At 38.8% G+C, this 22371-nt stretch overlaps 1 protein-coding gene across 5 annotated transcripts in view; it reads left to right on the top strand.

Annotated features, from left to right (window-relative positions):
- The window catches only part of LOC131064747 (glutamate--glyoxylate aminotransferase 2), a 111215-nt gene extending 99607 nt beyond the window's left edge, over positions 1-11608 (top strand). For all 5 annotated transcript variants that reach the window (XM_057999257.2, XM_057999110.2, XM_057999316.2 and 2 more), the window contains 3 exons: positions 10868-10959; positions 11056-11212; positions 11326-11608. In XM_057999257.2, coding sequence (XP_057855240.2) covers positions 10868-10959; positions 11056-11212; positions 11326-11434 — 358 coding nt within the window. In that variant the 3' untranslated portion in view covers positions 11435-11608. The remainder of the gene's footprint in view (positions 1-10867; positions 10960-11055; positions 11213-11325) is intronic.
- The last annotated feature ends 10763 nt before the right edge of the window (positions 11609-22371 follow it).

A 22371-nucleotide genomic window follows, 5' to 3' on the forward strand; every position in this document is an offset into this window, starting at 1 on the left:
ATGTCAGTCAGGGAATGCAAGGAAGTGCATGCACCTGACATTGTGTACATACAAGCAACCTGGCCATACCCTAAAAATGCAATCCCAAGAAGAAAGGTACTTCTAGAAGGTGGATTGGCTAACATTCCAAAGTCAGAGCATGCAGGCATGACATAAGTAACCACAAATAAGCATGGCCTTGTACTTCTCTTGAAATCCTACAAAAATCATTAAATGCGCCCCTGTAGCTCCACAAAAGGTGTACAAGTCGCAAGAGTTGTTGTAGCATTAGGAGCCTTGAGTGTTGACCATGCCATCTGGAAGTGTCGCAAGCCGGAAGGAAGTTGGGAAGACTTCAAAAACACAAGGTTGGGATTCCGAGATTTCAAAGTTCCGGGGTTGAGGACTTAGGAAATTGGGAACCTGGGGGTTCCGGAGTTCCGAGGTTGAGAACTTAGGAACTTGGGAACCTGGGGGTTCCAGACTTCCGGGATTCCGGCAAGACAACACTTCATACTTCATGATTCCATTGTTTTCTCTTTGATCAACTAACGCAGCGCTAGTCCATACAACATATCTCTGATCGGTTCTCACTGATGGACCAAGGGTGTCATAAAATGACAACAATGCCCATGCATGGGCTGCTTTGACTTCATAAAGGAAGTCAAGAAGAATGAAGTAAGAAGCAAAACGTGTATCAACAAGTTTGAGAAGTTCCACCTTGGCAAATTTACGATAAATGTCCTGTGTGTGGTGATGGTTACATATGAACATTTGTATCTTTCTGCTCTTTTCTATTGAGATCTTAAATCCATTGGAACTTGCCAATATCTTTGAGTGCATTATTCAACAAGTGCACACAACATGGTGTCCAAAATATTTGCTTGTACCTCTTTTGCACCAACATGCTTACTTCTTTACAAACAGGGGCTGCTCATCTCTACTAGCCATTTCTGCCTCCAATTGAGTAGCCTTCTCTACCAAAGTTGTCCTCATCTACTCCTCCAACTGTTGGGTATGTTTTACCACAATTTTCTCCAATGCAGTGACCCATGAATGCTCCTAGGCTAATTGCTCTCAGGCCTTCTGTGTGTGGTCGGCGAGAGCTTGCCTTTCCATCTCTGCTTCTCAAAGGGCCTATTCCTGTTGAGCAGCCACCATCTCCACTTGTACCACCGCCACCTTTCGGTGCTTTAGGAACAAGTCCCTGAAGGCAACCTCCATGTCCTTGAATGATCTAAAGAGATTTGGTTGGTCATCTACTATTGGCTACATCGAGGTACAAACCTCTACCATCTCTTGTGTCTTCAACATCGGCCATCCCTTGGCTTTGAAGCACTTGAAGAATTCTATGTTGCACCCGCCTTGCATGAATGCCAAGAGATGTTCTACCACCTAAGCCAACAAAGGGTCATGGCCAATGTCAACATTTCTGGCAATGTCTCCTACTCTACTCAAAAAACTTGCCACCCCTCCAACTATTTAATGCACTATTGCACAGTGCCAATGGGGTCTCCAGGATTTGTCTTGCTTAGGCGTAGTACAATCTCCTTGTCTTCACCAGATGATGATCCCTCCCCTCCCTATAGCATCAGGTTGGGTTCTATTTTTGTCACTCTATGATTCCCTCTGTTGTCGTCCACCCCATGGTCTCCTCCACTATTTTGCTCAGGAGCCCTTGTCTCTTCAATTATCACTCATGGTGACTCAGGTGGATCCTCCGGAGTGATTCCACTGTTGGAAAATCTTCCAAGGTCCCATGAAATGGGATTGAGTGGGGGTAGTAACTACGACTACTAGTACCTTCGATGCCGTATTTTCTGCCAATGGTGTAGAAACTACCAATTATGTTGATGGGGTCGAAATTGTTGGTCGAACTCTCAAATATGTAGTGACGTCTTCCACCACCTCCACATCATCTTCATCTACAACAACAACCACCACCTTGAATGCATCCTCTGTACTTTCATCTTCAGAGGAGGAAACCTCCAATGTGTCCTTGCTATCGTTAGTCTCAACATTCTTGGATTGTTCCACATCATGTCGCCTCTTTTTCCTGGTAGGTTGGTCATCACCAATTGCCAACGTATCTCAATGCATCTAGTAGAATATCAGTGGTTTGGAGGGTTCTACTAGAGGAAGGAATTGGAAATGACCTCGCTTGTCTATTGGACCCTATGTGTGCACAGGCTCCAAAAAGAGGTCGACTGCATGATGGGACATGTACAAGGCCTTATGTTCGAGGTTCAAGAATCCCTGAATCCTCTTAGAGAGAACCAATGCCCAGTTATACATGATGTCATTCATCAACCTGTTCATCAAATACAAAATCCATACTGTAATGTCCGAAGCCCTACTAGCACCTGTGAGGCGGCTCTTGATAACATCCAGGATGAACTTCCATTCCGTAGTTGCCATGAAATTCTTTTTCACCCCCCAACTACTAGTATTGTTCCAAATACCATCTAACTCTTTCAGTGATAAATTACTTAAACATATCAAATTGAGAAGGTTCTTGTGCTTGGTAGTTATTTTGCATTTGGCCACACTCTTGCCCTTCGATGGTATCCCAAAAACCTTAGTGAACTCTAATGCCGAAAAAGATATGGTGATTTGGCAACCCTGAATTTTTATTGTGGATGTGTGCAAATGGCAATAGTAGCAAACTACCATGGCTTTCAATATCAGCTTGAATTCTTGTATATTAAATACTGGCATTTGAATAATTTTGTCCACTTCTGCATGTCTAAGAAATGTCTTCACCGAGTGGCTATCCTTTGTTTCCTACCACCATGTGTGGCAATCACTACCGCTCCAACCCTTTCCATGTAATGGTTTCCAATGTGACTCATTAATGCTTCTGTACACGAGGCAGAGTCTTCTTTCCTTTGTTGTTGCTTCCTGTCAACATGGTTGGTGAATGCAAAGGCTGTCCTCTTCCTCCAGGTGGTCAGTGGTTCTTTTCTCGAGGGTTTCCAAAACTAATTTTTACTGTCTTGCAGTTCAACTTTACATGTGGCAATTAACACTTTTGTTTATCCGCATGTACAATTTTTTAACCCCATCATGTAGCCTGTTGGGAAGTGTTGCACGTAATTTCAATTTCCTATCGCCTGGTATGCCATACAAACTTGCACCATTGTATGGACTAGGGTCTATGTACAGATTTGTTTCTTGTCGTACGGGTTTTTCTAATTGTTGTTCCTTCTCATATGGATTTGCTCCCTTCACCCGCACATGCTTCTCCAATTGCCATACGGACTCGTACAAATTTGTTTCCTCTGTACACCACACAAGACTCTTCAATTGCCGCATGGACTCGTACGGATTTGTTCTTTCCTGCCCCTATACGAGCTTCTTCATCCAAACTCTTCATATGGTTCTGCCCGTAAGGTCTTCTTTTCCCGTGCAATGTATGGATAAAATCGTCTTTGATTATCTGCAATTCCATTTTGGTTAAAGACTTCTTGATTGTCAGCGATTCCATACAAATTAAAGACTTTCCAATTGCATGTGATTTCATATGGCTGTCACATATGATGAATGACTTGATCCTTGCACAACCCCTTCTTACCTTTCATACGGCATACAGAAGCAACTTCGTGGCCAATCTTCCTATGCAGTGTTCTTGTTTTTATTCGTATGGTTTCTTCTCTACCATGTACTTCCCTTTTCTTGTTGCTCTCCATAAACTTTTCCTTGCTTCGTTGGAATGACAGTGATTTGATTGGGCTCATTTATGGTGGGCTTCGTGCTCCAGGGTTAGGGTTAACTTAATGAAGCACTTTATTAAATGTTAAAAAAAAATCTCTTTTTTCTTATTCATTGCTTCTATTTTTTTGTTTGACAATCTTTTATTTTTCCCTTTTGTTTAATTATCTCCCTTTTTTAATTCCCTTAGCACTTCGTCATTTTTAATATTTCTAATAAAAAATATCTTCCCATTTTTCATTTTCAATCTTTTAACATTCAATACTCTAGAAAGAATCATACCTTTTACTTTTTTTGCTCTTGGATGACTTGGCCCTACCCCCATGTCTCCTTTCTTTTTCGTCTATTTCCCTTTGAATCAACTATTCTTCCCAATTTGATAACAATTCTTCCTTTTCTTAATTTTGCCAGCTCTGTACTCCATGTCGCCTTTTTGCTTGTGGTTCTTCATTTTCCTTGCCAACCTTCCATTTTGTTCCCCTTTGTTTAAAATTAGGTCAAACTTTGACCTCTGACGCATACTGCTACCAATAGGTTCCCAGCGGTGTCTTGTAGCATTTGTCCTTGCAACACATTCCAATGTATTCAAGATCAAATATCTTGTCGAGTAGGGGTATTGGTCCCACCCCTTTGTAATTGCCATCTATGTACCTCCCACCATATTGTTGGTACCACGTTGCTTCTTCCCTGTTAATCATTGGTGGCCTTGCTGGGTTTGGAATAACTCTCCACAGAGGGTTCGAAGTTTCCAAGGGTGGAAGCTCCTTCCCCTTTTCCATGCAACGTTTAATGATGTACTCATTATGACCATCCCTCTCTGCGACAAACAAGTCATCCGCCTTCACTACCACCTTCAGGCATGGGCCAAGGGTGGCATTGTACCCCAAATTGATGTCTTCCTCCAAGTCCTCTTCTCCAATCTCCCCCTTGGCCACTTGTTCTGCCTTCTACTTCCTCTCTACTTCCTCGTCTATGTCGTATGCTACGTAGCCACAGCGCAAGTATACCGAACAAGTCATTGATGAAGTGTTTGTGGATATACAGAACAACAATACCGTTTACATGCTTCCTTGCTAACCGTCCTTCAAGGAAGGTTACATGGTTAGCCGAATTCTTGTTAGGTTTGTACAACTACTCCTTGATCATCGGGTCTTCGAGTGCTTCACTCCTTTCCACTATCCAATCGCCTCGGGTAGTGTATCCTAACATGTTTACTCCAATGGCAAGTTCCCTTTCCTTACAGATGTTAAGTTTGGAGCCATTTACTATGTTCTGAAGAGGGTTATCGTCAAGTGTTGATAGCTTAATGGCCTCATTCTGACCAACCTTCCTCATTTTATAGGGCCCCAACCAATGATCTTGAAACTTTCCTGATTTGAGTTCGTTGCAACTGTTATATTTTAGGACTAATTGTTTCAATCAGAAGTTCATCTGTCGAAGGTTTTTTTCATGCCAGAATTTTCATCATAGTTGAGCAACCTTTGTAGCCCACTGTGCCATCACTTGTCGCTCATCCAGTTTATTGAGATTGAGGAGGCGTTCCACCAGGTTCTCAACATCCTCAAGACAATTCTCCACAACAACCTACAAACTCCATACAGTTACTCAACTAAAACCACTGCCTCTTGCCCATACATGAGCTAGAACGGAGTGTGTCCCATAGTCACCTTGTATGTGATACAATACACCCACAACCCTGTTGAGTGTTTCTCTTCCCAGTCCTCTTCTTCCATACTGTAGGATTTGTATATGATCGATACTAGGATGTTATACGTGGATTCGGCTTGACCATTAGCTCGGGTGTAGTATGGGCTAGAGAATTTGTGGAATATTTTGAATTCTGATCTCATGGCCTGGATGGTGTGGTTCACAAAGTGTACCCTGCGGTCACTTGTGATCTACATCGGAATGCCAAACCATGTTACAATTTGTTCGTAAATGAACCTTGTCATACTAATGGCAATGTTATCTGGAAGTACCCTTGCCTCCACCCATTTCATGAGGTACTTTGTTGCCACTACAATGTATTTGCATCAATGCATGTGACCTGCCCTCAGTGGCCCAACAAAGTCTAGACCCCACCTTTCAAACAACTCCTAAGGCTGCTAAGGGAAGAAAGACATGAAATCCCATTTCAACAGCTTACCAGCTCATTGGCATGTATCACATCCAAGTACCTACTCTCGAGCATCTGTATTTAGGGTTGGCCACCATAGTCCTACTGGCGGTACCTTCCGCGTAGTGGCATTGGGCCCCATGTGACCTCCTGCCAACCCTTTGTGCGATTCTCAATACTCCTGGGATCTCTTGCATCACACATCTCTGTGGGACCTAGTTCGGCCCCATCTTGTACAACAATCTATTAATCGATTGGAATGTCTTACTCTTGAAGGCGAGCTTCCTCCATTCACTCAACAGCATGTCCCTCAAAAATATAGTGGACAAATATTCTTCGATGTTTTTTTACCAAGGTGGCAATGCAGCAATCTGGAAGAGATGGGCATTGGGAAAATCTTCATTCACCCCCTTTGGAGGCTCTCTAGACTTAATCCGCGATGACATGACTCTTTCCAGGTTGTACAATGATGGTGAAGGTGAACTCCTATAGTAGGAGCAACCACCTACTCACCCTTCCTTGAATAATTGGCTTGTTGACTACATACATTAGCGCCTAGTGGTCCACATAAAACTTGAAGGGTGTTGCAAGCAGGTAGTGACGGAACTTCTGTATGAAATACACCATGCCAAGTGCCTCTCTCTCCATCGTATTGTAGTTTCGTTTGTCCTTGGAGCGTAAGCAGCTGGCAAAGAAGACAAGGTGGTCCAGTCCCTGCACGCCCACTTGTGCTAGTGTCGCACCAATGGCATAGTTGGAAGCGTCCACACGTACGTCAAATTCCTTATCCCAGTTGGTGTATGGCAAAATAGGCGCACTCACCAATCTGGACTAGAGTTCCTTGAATGCCTCCTCTTGTTCTTCTCCCCATACAAATGGTTCACCCTATCTTCTCAATCTATCCAACGAATATGAGATCTATGTGAAGTTCTTAATGAACCTTCAATTGTAACCCACATGTCCAAGGAAGGATTTTACTCCTATCACATCTTCCAAGCTCTCCAACTTGATGATGACCCCTACATTATCCGAGCCCATCTTCAGTCCTTCCATACATACTATATGGCCAAGTAATTTCCCTTGTGGTACCATGAACTAACACTTTTCAAATTTAGAACCAATCGTTTGAGTTGTTGTGTTATTCCCTCGCCTGTTATTTTGATACCCTCCAAGAGATGCATTAGAGTTGGCAAGTGGTTTCTGAGGTGTGGTCGGAGGGGTTGGTTGTTCCCCTTGGACAACGAGCACTTGTGTGCTTCTTGTCTTCAAGTTGTACAGGTATTCCTTGATGGAATGTTCCAATACCTGACAGATGTCACAGAACAACTTCTTAGGGCAAGTAGCCTTCGTGTGACCTTCCACTTTGCAGTTGGTGCACCACAATTATTTACTATACTTACTATCGTCTTTCTCTGTGTTTAACTCCATCATCCGCAACATATCCCTCCGTAGAGCTATATGGTTTTAGATTCTCCATCACTACTTTCTCTCGTACTATCATCATCACTGACCTTCTTTCCCCGCAATGTCTTATTCTTTCTCTCTATGTCCATGGCTCTATTGTAAGTGTCAATGTATGAAGACAAGGGTACTGCTTTCATTTTTTTCTTCAAGGAGGGAATCAATCCTTCCACAAATCACTGTTTCTTAAGCCCATTGGCCAATTGGTTCTCCATCTTGTTCAACAATTCTTTGAGTCTACGATTGTATGCTCGTACGTTCTCATTTTCTCTCTGCCTGGTGTTGTAGATCTTTGCAACAATTTCATTGTTGCCTCTCAGCAATTTAAATTCTTCCTGAAATGCCTTCTTCAGTTCGCTACATGATGCTTTGTATTGAATTGCTAGGTTTGTATACCAGTCAATGGCAATTCCCCGTAGGATGGCGAGAAATGCTTTCAATCAGTAATCATGGTCATCCTGACTATTTGCCTTTCACATTGTTATGCAAGTTTTGCAATGGCATACGGGGTCCTTCGGTCTATCCCCTATGAATTTAGGGAGTTTTTGCTTCTCTTGGGTGTTTATCATTGTTTTCACATGGAAGGTACCATGTGTATTCAACCAGATTGGATCATCTTTCTCTCATTTGTGTTCCTATGCCTATCTTGCACTCTTGGCCATGCGCGAGCTCTCTGCATGTCCACCTTCTACGTCTTCCACACCTTGGTCACCTTCTTCGTTTCTATACTCTCTCCTCCCCGGAGTCTTCAGCTCAAGCCCCCTTATTCTTAGTTTCTCTGAGGGAAAGGTTCCCAATACAGTGCAAGTTTGTATCAAAAAGTTTGGCAACTTCGGTTCGGAGGTTCCCTTCTTCCCCTTTGTCACATACTGACTATATGGACAGGTTGTTGATACTAGTACTATCTATAGATTCAGAGTCTTCGCTTGAAGCAAAGTGTACGGTTTGGTTACTTGCCTGGTCAGCAAGATCTTTGCTCACTTCGTCATCCGTGAGTGGCAGGTTTTTGGCAGCCTCTTCCAACTCACTCCATGTACATCTGCAAGTGGCAAGTTTTTGGCAACCTCTTCCAACTCACTCCATGTACACGGTCTTTCTCTATTCCAACTACAACTTCGGCTACTGGACTCTTCGAACCTTCGATGATTCCCTGTAATCGTTGTCTCATCTCACTTTTCTCTCTCAAGCAGAGAGATCTCCTTACTAACCCCCCCCCCCTCCTCTCGAGTGTTTCTGATATGTCGGTCCTTATTTGGTTGTAGGGACATTAATTGTTGGGGGTATAGCCTCTACCAGTATCTCGTTGTTCCTCCTCCATATCGGTCCTTTTTGTGTATCATTGCAATATTTGCTGACGATGCTGCTCTCACTTCCTTACCTCTTGATGGTCTTGCAGTTTAATCAAATTTCGTTCCGACAGCCTTGGAATTCTCCCAAGAAGATTGAAGACCACGTGGTTTATTGAGAGTTTGTCGTGTACCGTGCTTTCAAGGACCGCTCTCTCCCGAGCTTCCCTCTGCATGTATTGGTTGACCGAAACTTCCCACGGGTTTATCAAGTCTTGCATCAACCGATCTTTTGATGTTTCTTCCTTGTTGTCACTTGTCATTACTAGTACTTGTTGTTCAAACGATTGGCCCATTACTCTGCCATGCCTGTCGCCACTCTTGGGTACTCTTAGATCTCCAGGTTCGAATCGCCAACTGCACCAAAATGTTTACTCCCGAATGGAATGGTTTTAATTTATACAAAGTAAACGAAATACATAAACATAACAGAAATAATGACAATCAATATTCAACATAGTATGTGGCAAAATGATATTCTTTTATTATCAAGTGTCGGGAACAACTAATTATACTACCAAGTATACTAATGAAACATAAACGAGAAATCATTTTGGCAAAACTACCGTCTACAACAAGGTGGGGAAATTTCTAAAAAATATCAAATCTGTTCACCAGCAGAATCGATACACTTGTGCCAACAACAGAAATATAAAGACTGCTATGATGCCCAATGCAGACATCATGAATTCAAGGTCAGCGAAAAAGTCTTGTTCCATCTTCAAAATAATTATTTCGAGGGTCCACATCAAGAGATCAAGCCTTTATGGTATTGCCATATGCCATACTATGTGCAGCTGGAGATCACACCTTAGTTCTTGATTTTTCACCATGCATGGGTTCACATCTAGTGTTCAACGGGAAATTCCTTAAGACATATTCACCACCCTTACTTGAGCTAGCAAAAATCCAATATCCTTTAGAATTGATTCCTAAAAAGCTACTTCTAGCTCAAATGACCAAATCATAGACACTAAAACAACACATATCATTACACACACCAGTTGCAAGTGGTCAAAGAAGCATAATACAACAAAAAGCTATGTGGTAGAATCTTCAACCAAAGACATAATGGGGGCAATTGCTTTTGTAGAAAGGGAGAATGATCTACATAAATTTGCACTTAGCCATGCCCTCACCTTAACTATGCAATTCATATTCCCTTACTACATGCCATGCTACACTGCCAACACCCATAATTATCATATCATTCTAAGCGAAATTTACCTCAAAAGCATCTTCCTAATAGATCAATGCAAGGATTATGTGGCCAAATTTTTAGGATCATCCAAAGTTGGCATTCAACACCAATAGTTTCTGTATGACTCATGCCATGTTGGAACTCTGCACCAATGCCATGCTGCACTCTGCCAACAACTACAACTATCATATCATTCTAAGTGACATTTACCTCAAAGCCATCTTTTTAGTAGATCAATGCAAGGATTATGTGACCAACTAGTTTGGATCATCCAAAGTTAGCGCTCAACACCAATAGTGTCTGTATGACATACATTATTTTGGAACTCTGCAGCACATTAAACGTGCTTCCAAGGATCACTTCGCATTAGCTTACCTGTTTAAGAGACAAACTGTCACACCTACAGGAAGGTCAAACATCATCTATTACTAAAAACCATTCGAAGTTGTAGGAAAGACTTGCAAGAAAGGGCAGTCAAAATTTATTTCCAAATCTTTCATTGCATATTTCTATTGCCACTTGTGGGGTACCTTCATTGTCATTCCAAGAATCGTCAAAGTCTTTGTTTTGGCTTACACGGTAGAATTTCATTTGATTAGGATTTTTGAAAGTAGCTCTATTTTTGTATTTATTAGGAATCCAATATGGACCCCATTTGGGAAGTACAAGAACACAAACTCTATTGTGGAATATTGTGAGAGAGAGATTTTATTGGTCCACGTTTTCTCATTCTTCAGTCCTAGTTATACCTTCCGAGAGGGATGAACATTTATTGTTTCTCTCTTGGACTTACCAATTCTTGCAGAGACTTAAATCATTAGAATTAAATATGTTCCTTATACAAGTCTGATTCAGTACCTTATACTTGCATGCATCCAGATGTTTTCCAAACACCATAACATTAAGGTCCATATCTCAGGTAGGACTTCATTATTTCTTCCACCTCTGAAATAATTAAGATTGCATTGACTGGTCAAACCCATACTTTCACATGTATTTTCAGCAGTTATTGATTGATGAGAATATAACAATGGCTTTATTCAATACATACAGCAAAGGAATACTTGAGTCAATGAGAAGAAGAGCCCACGTAATAACTGATGGATTTAATAGTTGTCAGAACGTGCAGTGCAATTTCACTGAAGGTTAGTATGTAACCATCTGTTGGGCAACTATGACAGCTGCTAAAGAATTTATCATATATGTTGTTCCTAATATTACATTACGGTTATTTGATCTAGGGGCTATGTATTCATTCCCACAATTAAAGTTACCACCCAAAGCTATAGAAGCTGCAAAAGAAGCTGGAAAAGCTCCAGATGTATTTTACTGTCTCAATTTACTAGATGCCACAGGAATTTCTACTGTGCCTGGATCAGGATTTGGTCAAAAGGAAGGGTAATATATATTAATTTTAACCTTATATGCCATCTTTATACAAACATTTTTTCTTTTTTGAGTCTTCAAAATGCCATCATGGCTTAATCCTGCTTTATGTGGTGTATGCACAGGGTTTTCCATTTGAGAACAACAATTTTACCGGCTGAAGAAGATATTTCTGAAGTAATGGCCAGTTTTAAGAAATTTAATGATGACTTCATGGCAAAATATGAAGCTTAGAGTTTGCGTAACATGTTCTCATTGTTTTCTACAATTTCTTCCATTAAGTTATTACAAATTATCTTTAACGCCAAAAGCTTATGGCATTCTGGTAAATTTTCTGAGAAACATTTATAAGTGGAGCTATAATTGTTATTTGATTCTTTATATATCGGGGAATATTCTTAACCATTAGCCATTATAATATGCTTGGCTCGTTTAGATCTTGCTGAAAATACAAATTATCTTTAACGCCAAAAGCTACATTACATCATTTTGAAAATGCGAATAATAAATTGTGTAAATGAATTGTATGCAGACTACATCAATCTTTTTAATATTTTGATCAGTGATGCAGCTGTAAATTATGACTAGTTAACTTTGCAAGTTCATCTAAGATGTTGATTTGGGTGATCAATTGGACAAATTAACTGCATGCATGTCAAATTAGTCATTCTGCATATATTGATGAATTCTGAACATAATATGTCAAAGCATCAGAGTGCACATAGAGGAAATTTGTGGAACCCAGTCAGGCTCATTTACAGTGTTGAAAGTTGTTGGTCAGTTCTTCCAAAACAAACTCACAACAAGCTTACAAATCAATATAGGAAATATTACTTCCTATAATATGTTGATTTTATTTGTTTGGACACCTTAAGACAATGTTGAAAACATTGTAGTTTTTGCAACAAAAGAGGGTATAAAACAAATTGTCATGGAAGTTCCTTTAAAAATAAACTTTCCTCAAAAAAAAAGAAAAAATTCCATTAAGGATAATTATAGCAAGTATTAAAAACAGGTATCTAGATTGGCATTACAATTAAACCAGCCCACAGGCTAAATATGACGAGCTACCTGAAACATTCAAAAGGTGTATCTAGAGTAGGTTAGATATTAAGATGCTAAATAGTCCCACTAACCTAACAAGCCTGTCACTATGTAGTCAATCAGAACACACTATTCTTTAAAGAAAGCTAACAGTGGAAATACTTCCCACATTAATCAATGAGAGAAATGCATGTGAAATATGATCAAACAGTTTCAAAAGAAAATCTACACAAAAAAGAAATACCATAATGACACTATTCATCCTAGAAAAGCCTAAGTTACTGGTTCCGGTACTCAGGTATGGATGCAGGTACACAGTATTCGAACCCAGTACTGCCCAGTACAGCAGAAAAAAAATTCCTTGTAGTATACGGGTATACGTGCATTCAAAATTATAAATTATAAAAATAGTGATACTCATAATTGTCAATAAATAGAATATTTAAATACCTCATATTTATAATTTGCAAAAATGAAAATACTCTAGTGTCAAAATGACATTACACAATGAAAATTTAAAATTACAATCAACAACTAATAGGATCACGTGTAGAAGCTGTAGCACTCAGGGGTTAGATCTCAATTCTCATCGTTAAGGGCAATCCAACCTCATGCTTTTGTTATAATTGATAATATTCATATATGCAATACAGAGCCATTTTGTCTCTTGGCTCTTGAAGGTATATAGGTCTATGTTTGTCAAAGTCTGTGTAGCATCCTTTTGTGCTATTCTGAAGCTGTATAAAGAGCCTTGGGTAATTTGGCTCCCATATAGATAGCTGATACTCAATGTAAATTTGTATGCAAACATACCCCTCTAGGGCAGACAGCTGTAAATTTTATTTTTCATTAATATACTAGATGTGGCCCCATGGCCCCATAGCATCATGTTTATTGATAAAAAAATGAAATTAATTTCAACAATTCCAACTTGGAGAAGGTCCTAAATTTGGATCTCCTTGCCCTTTGTGTAGATTTGTTTAACACACTCGATTTGTGTGCCAATCTTTTGCAAAATCAAATTGAGTGGACTACATATGGTGTCTAAAAAATGTGATTATATGTACCCTCCACACTAGACCTAATTGACTTACAATTTTAGCATTAAAACTTGCAACTCTCACTTGCCCCTCCCAATCCACTACCTTCAAATACATTGCTCCTTCAAGGGACACACTGATCAATGGTCTAATTTTGCCATCTTTCAATCCATCAAAAATGATGGACACACCTGTTACAAGCCATGTTTCCTTGATTTCCCTCAATGATGTCTCTATTGAAACATTCTCCTCTGTCAATAAAAGACATGAAACCACATAAAATATAGAGAAAGCAAACATCAAGATGTATACACCAAGTTTCACGTGGAAAACCCTTTCAGGTAAAAAAACCACAACACAATAGCTTTCATTAACAAATGTGAGTACCTACTCCCCTTGAAGCACCGACTTCAGTCAGTTGAAGCACCTACTCTAGTCTTTTTCATACTCAAAAATTATTGAAACTTGCAAAAAGATCTTCACATTTTACATTCAATGACTCATATTCACGTATGCGGCTACATTAAATATCTCTCAAAAATAAGCTCCTCACCCTAAAAAATAATGCTAGACTTCTTAGAAACTATGCTCAATCCTTATTTGTAATGCACTCAGCACAATCATATCCTCATTATTTTCACCACTTCGCAAGCTCAGGCGTCCTTCACAGAGCACATACATCCTTCACGTACAACCTTATCATCATTGTAGCAATCAAAATACAACTCCTATAAGTGAACAAGAGCAATAAAACAATAAGCAATCTTTCCAACAGCATCAGTTTACGATAAGTTGTGCAGAAAGAAATTAACTCAGCTTCTAAATTGCCACCACGTCCAATAGAGGATGAGAAAATATTGAAGAAATGAGCACATTGCGCTAATTGAAGAAATCTTGATGACACATTTTTTAGCCCATAAAGGTCGGTGATTGAAGAGCGCTTCCCGAAGCCATAAAAAACGTTGTGTAAAAATAGTGAATGCTTATTTAGTTGCCATATTTAAAATTCCATGGAAATCACAACTTTTGAAAAATCAACCGATTACATGGCAATCTAACTTGGCACAAAAATAGGCAAGCAACTGACTTGGACAACAACCAGCTCAAACTAACAACCAAGCAGCTTAAACATGCAGCTAGGTAGCTCAACCAAACAACTAAGTAGCTCAACTAGACAACCAAGTAGCTCAACCAAGCAACCAAGTAGTTCAACCAAGTAACCAAGTAGCTCAAGCACACAACCAAGTAGCTCAACTAGGTAGCCAAGTAGCTCAAGCAAATAAGCAACCAGCTCAAGTAGACAACCAAGTAGCTGAAATATATAACCTTTTGTGCCATAGTTCTCTATTACTTTGAGTAATCCTCCAAAGCTTGTACGACCTTGATTATCAACATTTGACATCAATGACAAAATATCCAACAATCTCCACCTTTGTCATTGATGGCAACTCCATCAACAATCAATCTGAAACCAAAACTGCTCTGAAACAAGTTGTTCCCCCTGACTTACTAATCCCCCTTTGACATCAATGATTGATATCAACCTGCAAAACTGAAATGGGGCTAATAGAATATGACAATGAAAACTCCCCCTGAGGTAGAAAAGCACTTCAAAGATAAAGTGAAATCACTCCCAACTTCATCCTCAAGCATTCAAAAGTTTCCTTTGGCAAAGGCTTAGTAAACAAATTTGCAATCTGCTCTTTAGTAGAAACATATTCCAGCTTAACTTGCTGATTACTAACTTGTTCTCTCAGAAAATGATACTTAATAGGAATATGATTGGTTATAGAATGCATAACAAGATTCTTAGAGATATTAATAGCACTCTTGTCACAAAAGATAGTTATAGGATGGTCATACAACCTTAATGTCCTTTAACGTGTGCTTCATCTATAGAACTTGTGTGCAACAAGACACTGCTGCAACATACTCTGCTTCAGCTGTATGAAGTAGAAGTTTGCTTTCTATTCAACCAAAATACAAGACAGCCACCTAGAAAGAATGCACCTCCACTTGTGCTCTTTCTATCATCAATAGAACCACCTATTGGTATGTGTTTTATCATTTACTAAACATTAGAATAAAATATCCAAGGATACTCTAGCCTCTCTTGAACAAAATCATTACTTGTGCCAAGATTGTGAGCAAGACCACAAAGCAACTCCAAAGTCTATATGTGCGAACGGGAGACTTTGTGTTGGATAGCTACCTTGGTTATGTGTGCTAAAATACAAAGGGGACTTACGCTTGGCTCGTTCAATTCACAATGAAGATCTATCATTTGGGTTTGGATCATGGACTTCAAGAAAACTGAGAAGGAGATAAGGTTTAGAAATTCTAATCTTTTCCTAAGAATTCAAGAGACGGTATTGACTAGGTGACTTCAATACCAACACTTTGCTTTGCCACGCTTAGGACAACTACACAAAGTGAGTGCGATCTTCAAGGGATGTGCTTATGATTTTCATACTTATGAATAATACCAACAGTTGAACAATATTACTCAAAGTAGAAGTTAAACTTTCACAAAATAAGCTCAGACTAACTTTACACAATGAACAAAAATCATCTTTTCATCAAAAGTATGAGCAGAAATTCACCATAAATCAATACTTATCAAACCTTGCAATCTTATAACATACATGAAATAAAATCTAAACTATGATGAGGGATGAGAACCATGCCAACTCCAAAATAAGAGAGGTAATCACCATCAATTTGAACAATGCATTACTTATTACTTTGGTAGTTGTAAGTAACAATTTACTTATCTCAACATGTTTTGCAACATGCTCCCATGATTTACAAATAAGGTGGTGAGCTCAATTTATAGGCTCCCCAATTACAATTCAATGGACGAGATTGATTTCCAATCAACGGTCGAGATTACAAAATAAAACCCTAATTAGAGTTTGGTACAACTAACTACCTCTCGACCAATGAGAAAATTACATCTGAGGACACTTGTCCTTCTTGCTAAATATAAACCAATAATAAAATAGAAGGTTGTTACATTGTGAAGTGCCCTTCTAGAAGCTTTTGGATAAGTTAGGTTCATTGAACCTGGACATACTGACTTGGAACAATTGAATGTCCTCCTTGAATTATCCAATTTGTATAGAAAATTGCCTAAGTATGGAAATTTGTTTGGAATAGTCTTCTCGCCACCATCTGATTCTGATTGGGAACTTGTCTTTAATTCTTTAGGAGATGAAATCCTTCAAGAAGTTTGGAATTTCTTTGTACATTTTCACCAAGTCTGAAGACTTTTGTTTCTTGATGCTTGGAAACTCTTTCAAGTGCCTAGGATTTTGGAGAAGAATTCCCATGTGCCTTCACCATAATGAAGGAAATTGGAACTTTTTTGTGAAGTACCATACTTAGCCAAATTTTGGCTAGCCAAGATTTTGACCATTTCTACGCTCGAACACACTTTGCCTGTGGATTTGCCTTCATTTATGGATCTGGCTTGTGCTGAGTAGAACAAACTCCGCCCTTAGACATGGATTTTATTCATCTTCTCCTTACTTTTTCCTCTTTATTCTTCTTCTTTCTTCCTATTTCTTCTCCAACACTTGTCAAAATCTAATTTTTTTGTGTTGTGGAAAATTCCACGTTTAGCCATTTTTCATGTGTCACTTTATTTTCCAACCCTTTCAATTAATTAACCCTTCAATGGTTGATTTTATGTACTTTCTTTGTCAAATTTGTTTATCCTCTAGCCATTTTCTTCCTTTGTTCGGCACGGCAAGTTGATCATCTTCATGTCTTATCCTTGAGCCATAGGCAAATTTTTTGCCTTCCTCAGGCATCTTCACATATTCCATTTATGCCTAGGTAAACTTGGAATGTCTTGCCAACTTGTGTTTGATCAAACTTTCAAAGTGTTTGGACAATTTACCTTGGGAAATTTTAATTTTCCTTAGGCAAATTTTCATGTTTTCTTTGGACTCTGGATAGGCACATGTCTAGACATTCATCTTAACTTCTTTCCATGTGTATTGCTTTTCTTCTTTGCAACCTTGTCTCACTTTTCTACATGGAGAACCTAAGAGTTGTTTGGACAATCTTCCTTTTAACTTTGATAGCATTATGCCAAGGCGGACTTGGCTAATGTCTTACCACCTTCAACTTGAGCTTGGACGGAGTTTAGGTTTGATGTGTCATTCCACTCCTAGGTAAGGCGGACTTAAAGCTTGGAGCGCATTAGACATGCTTTCTTTTTCTTTATTTGCTTTTATCCTTCTCCTCACTTTAATTTTCCTTTCCTTCCTTATGTCTTAGGCTTAATTCTTTTCCATATGGATTGTTTGCCTAAACCCGTTTGCTTTAATCTTATCATGGGTGGACTTTGGAGTCATCATGCCAAGGTGGAGTTGAAGGTCTCTATGCCAAGGCGGACTTTGGTCTTCCTTGGACATATCTTTCACATGCCTTGGGTGAGTTGGAAGTTTGCTTGCCAACCTTCACATATGCCTAGGCGGACTTAGAGTATGCTAGACATGTTTTTTTTTTCTTCAACGCGGACTTTGAGACCTTTTGCCATGTCATATGCTTCCATACTAGTGCTGGGCGGAGTTCACATGTTTAGACATGTTGCTTTATGCCTGGCGAACTTTGAAGATCTCTTACCATCTTTTCTTGTGCTTGCTTGACTTGGGCGGATTTGGAAGACCACTGGACATGTTTTTCTTTATAACCTTGCAACCTTGCCTTGCTCTTCTATATGGCAGACTTAGAAGTTTGTTTGCCTTCCATCTGCCATCTTTTATGTGCCTTTGCGGACTTAAACAATGCTTGTCATGCTTCCAACATGCTAGGTGGGTTTTGAAGATGTCTTGCCATGTCAAGAAGAGGGCAAAGTTTACATGTTCTTGGGCATGTGTTTTGATTTATGCTTTCTAACTTTGTCTAGCTTTCCTCTTGTCACCTTGGCCTAGGTGGACTTGGATGGAATCTTGTCACGCGTAGCCTTTGTGAGACATTTATTTAGCAAGTATATTGTTGTCGTAACAAACTCACCCTAGTATTCATTTAGAAGTCCCTTGGCATTCAACATGCTTCTTGCCATCTACATGATGGTCCTGTTCTTTCTCTTGAGTACTCCATTTTGCTATGGAGTATAGTTGGTTGCAAACTCTCTTTTGATGCCTTCATTCCTACAAAAATTTAGAAATTATTTGGAGGCATAGTCTCCCCCTCTATTTGATTTGAGGACCTTGATAAATTGTTTGCTTCTGAGCTAAAGCCTTAAACTCTTTGAACTTCACAAACAGCTTTGAATTTATACTTCAAGAAGTAGCCCATGCCTTCATGTTGCATTCATCAATTAGGGTCATAAAATATTGACTATTATCTATAGTGAGAGTTTCCATGAGGCCACACAAGTTTGTATGCGCACTAATTCTAATGTTGCTCTTGCCCTCCTAGAGTAGCCTGATAAAAAGGGTTGCCTACATTGCTTTCCTAAAATACAAGCTTCATATTTTCCATTAAGCTCTACTATGCTTTGTAAACCCCTAACCATATCCTTCTTAGACAAAAGACTAAGTCTAGAATATCTCAAATGTGCATATCTTAAATGCCAAAACCTAAGTGGGTAATTGATGACTATCTTGAAAGTTGTTTGACGTGGTACTTTGTACCCTTCATATTTTTGGGAGAAGCCTTTGCAAATTGTGTTGAGAAATTTGTTTGCATCCATAGAGGAAACATCATGTTCCTTGTCATTTGGATTGTTGCTGTCTTGTTTTTGCTCCCATTTTCATTGAAGATGATGCATTCTTTGTTTTTCATCAACACTCTATAACCTCTTTAGATTAGCTGTCCAACACTTGAGATTATGTTTTATGGATGGAGCATAATGAACATTCTCTATTTCTCTTTTGTCACCATGCTCGGTGCAAATTATAACAAACCCTTTGCCCACTATTGGAACTATTTAATTGTTCCCCATTTTGATCTCGTACTTGACATTCTTGTCAATGAATACAAAAGGTTTTCATTTCCACTCGTGGTTTCTATATCCATTGTTCAGGTACCAAACTTCAGTGCAAGTTCTTTTGACTGGTCAGGTTCCTATTAGCCACATTTACACTTTGTTTTGACTGGTCACACTACCTTTTCCAACACACTTGCAAAATGACCATACTTGTGACAATAATAGCATTGAACAATACTTTACCATACCTTTGATTTGAGATGTTGCTATTTTTCTTGCCTTTGTAGTACTAGATGTGAGTCGTTTGCTTCCTCTTGACTATTTATCCATTTGGTGTTGCCATTTTAGGAGCTGCATCTTCTAATGTTACTTCTACCTCTATCTCTAAAGTTCTTTCTGGAGTTATGTAATGTCCCCTACCTGATTAACATAATTAATCTATTTCAATATACTAAAATTGATTGAGAGACTAATCATGAAGCCAGTCATTGATAATTTTCAATTTATTAGTTATTAACAAGTGCTTATTAGATGATTAATTTCATTATTCATAGTTCTTAATATAGATATCAGACCCTGCTACTACTTCAGTTTTAAGGGAGAAGGATTTATTTATGTTACCAAAGCGCTTAGAGACCAAATACAATAGGTTCCCTCAAAGTTTACAGATCCAAGCTCTTACCTATCTTGGGTCTATACCCTCAAGGCTTATGGGTTGCTGATCCCCACCCTATCTTGGGACTTAACCTATTTGTTTGGATTAGACTACCCCTCTTTGGAACATCTCATTCCCATCTTCTTAAATACAGACAATAATAACACGATTTAGACTATAGGTATACTAATTTCTTATGTATTATGAATACATATATATATATATATGAAATTAAGTATGACTGTCATACGAATTGCAGTCCATATTAATATTACTATTAATTCTACATAAGAACATTACCGGGCTTCATATATTAAGCATACTTATTAAACACATCCCCATGCATACCACCAAGAACTAGGATGTTACTGCCCATAACTTGATAACAGTTCTGATCTGATCTGATCCATGGTGATATCAGTCGATGCTTTTGATTCCTTTCCTTTATATCTCTCAATGTGAGGGAGAGGTCACACCTCTTCATCATGTATGCCCTTTGGCAAGAGACACACCCTTTCCATTAGCACCTTTTGAAAGAGTGCAACTCTTCATTATTTCTGCCCTTTGAAAGGGACATAACCTTTCATAATCAGATCTGCTCTTCTTATTTAAATCGGATGTGCACTTCTGATTTCCAAATTATCGCCCTCTCAAATGAGGTTCTCTTCTCCCTTTTATATCTCATGTGTGAGAGAGTCACAATTTTTTCGTTTTTTGTCTTTTGACCATTCATTAACTTAATTAAATTTTAATTATATTATATTCTTTTATATTTTAATTTCATTTTTAATATTTCAATTTTATTATTTAGATTCTATTTCAAATTTTAATTATATTATATTCTTTTAAATTTTTAACTTAATTAAATTTTAATTATATCATATTCTTTTATATTTTAATTTCATTTTTAATATTTCAATTTTATTATTTAGATTCTATTTCAAAGTGGGGACATTACAAGTTATTTCTTCCTCTCCCTGCCTCTTACATTGGCTTTAACTTTGAATGCTTGCTCAAGGGGAAAAAGTGGATACCTGTTTAGGTGTTGCTCATGGGTTTGAAGTGAACCCATCACCTCATCCACTGTCATTTTTGAGAGATCTTTAGCTTCTTTATGCAATTTTATACACTAGGTTCATTAATCAGACTTATATCCTTTTATTTATGCCCTAGATTGTAATCAGATTTGTGACAAATAAGTTAACATTCAGTAAAATCAGAAGGTAAGTACTCAGTAGACAAACACACATACCCTGGGAAAACCTCCAAGGAGGAAAAACCCAGCATTAAAGACCCATAGGTCAGATTATATATTCTCCTCTTAAATGCACAAATACAGTACTTAGCTTCTCTGTCAGATCTGGTCCTTTTGTATAGCAAATCTGCACTTTCTAAGTTCTCCAAGTTTGTATAACACAGCCTATGTCCTCTTGGACAAATTCGCACAATTCTGAATGAATTCGCTTTCTCCCTTGTAAATTCACCCTTTATTAGCAGAGCTGTTTTCACCTTTGCTTGTTGAATGAATGAGTGAATATTGACTTCCAAATGTCTCTTATTATACACATTTTAATCCTTGATTGCAAGTCGGTCTCCTTTGGGTTTTGGCGCCAATTTAATTAGGTGGCGTGTATTTAGGATTGGGCTGGGCATATATTAGAGTCACGTTACCCTAGGATAGGGCCCGGACCTAAAAGGGGTTCAGATGTTGCCTTAAGGCAATCCGAACCCATACATAACCCTAGTTACAAACAACACTCCCTCTTAACTAGGGAGGAGGAGAATACATAATCTGAACCTTTAAGTTCCATCTAGCACACAAGCATAGAATTACATCTTCCACCTAACACACAAGCATAGAAACTGTAATACACTAGTGGGTCTTTACATTATTACAATTATCCGTCTAGCACACAAGCATAGATTGGATGTAATTCATTCTTGCACACAAGCAAGGAATGATTCAAAGTGCTACAAATAGAGTCACTGAGATTGAAGCTCCCTCTCAATCAGGGTTCCGTTTTCTATGACACCAAGTTTGTCTCTGAAGTACTCGAACTTCACTCTGGATAAAGGTTTGGTGAGGATGTCAGCAATCTGTTCCTCTGTGCTGATGCCTCTTTGCACCATATCCCGAATGAAATGATAGTGTGTTTCCACATGTTTGGACTGATCATGAAACACAGGATTTACCGACATCTTTATACAACTTTGATTATCACAATGAATGGTGGTAAGACCACTAGCTTGACCAAATAGTCCAACAAGGAGCTTACGAAGCCACACTGCTTCTTTGGATGCAACAAATGCAACAATGTACTCAGCTTCTGCAGTGCTTAATGCTACTGAAGATTGCTTTCTACATGCCCAAGAGATCACTGCAGAGCCCAAGTTGAAGCAGATACCTGAAGTACTTTTCCTGTCCTTAACACTTCCTGCCCATTCTGAATCTGAGTAGCCTTCCAAGAGGATTGGGGTATTTAGTGAA

Source organism: Cryptomeria japonica, chromosome 4 (genome assembly GCF_030272615.1).
Source record: "Cryptomeria japonica chromosome 4, Sugi_1.0, whole genome shotgun sequence".
Classification (NCBI taxonomy): domain Eukaryota; kingdom Viridiplantae; phylum Streptophyta; class Pinopsida; order Cupressales; family Cupressaceae; genus Cryptomeria; species Cryptomeria japonica.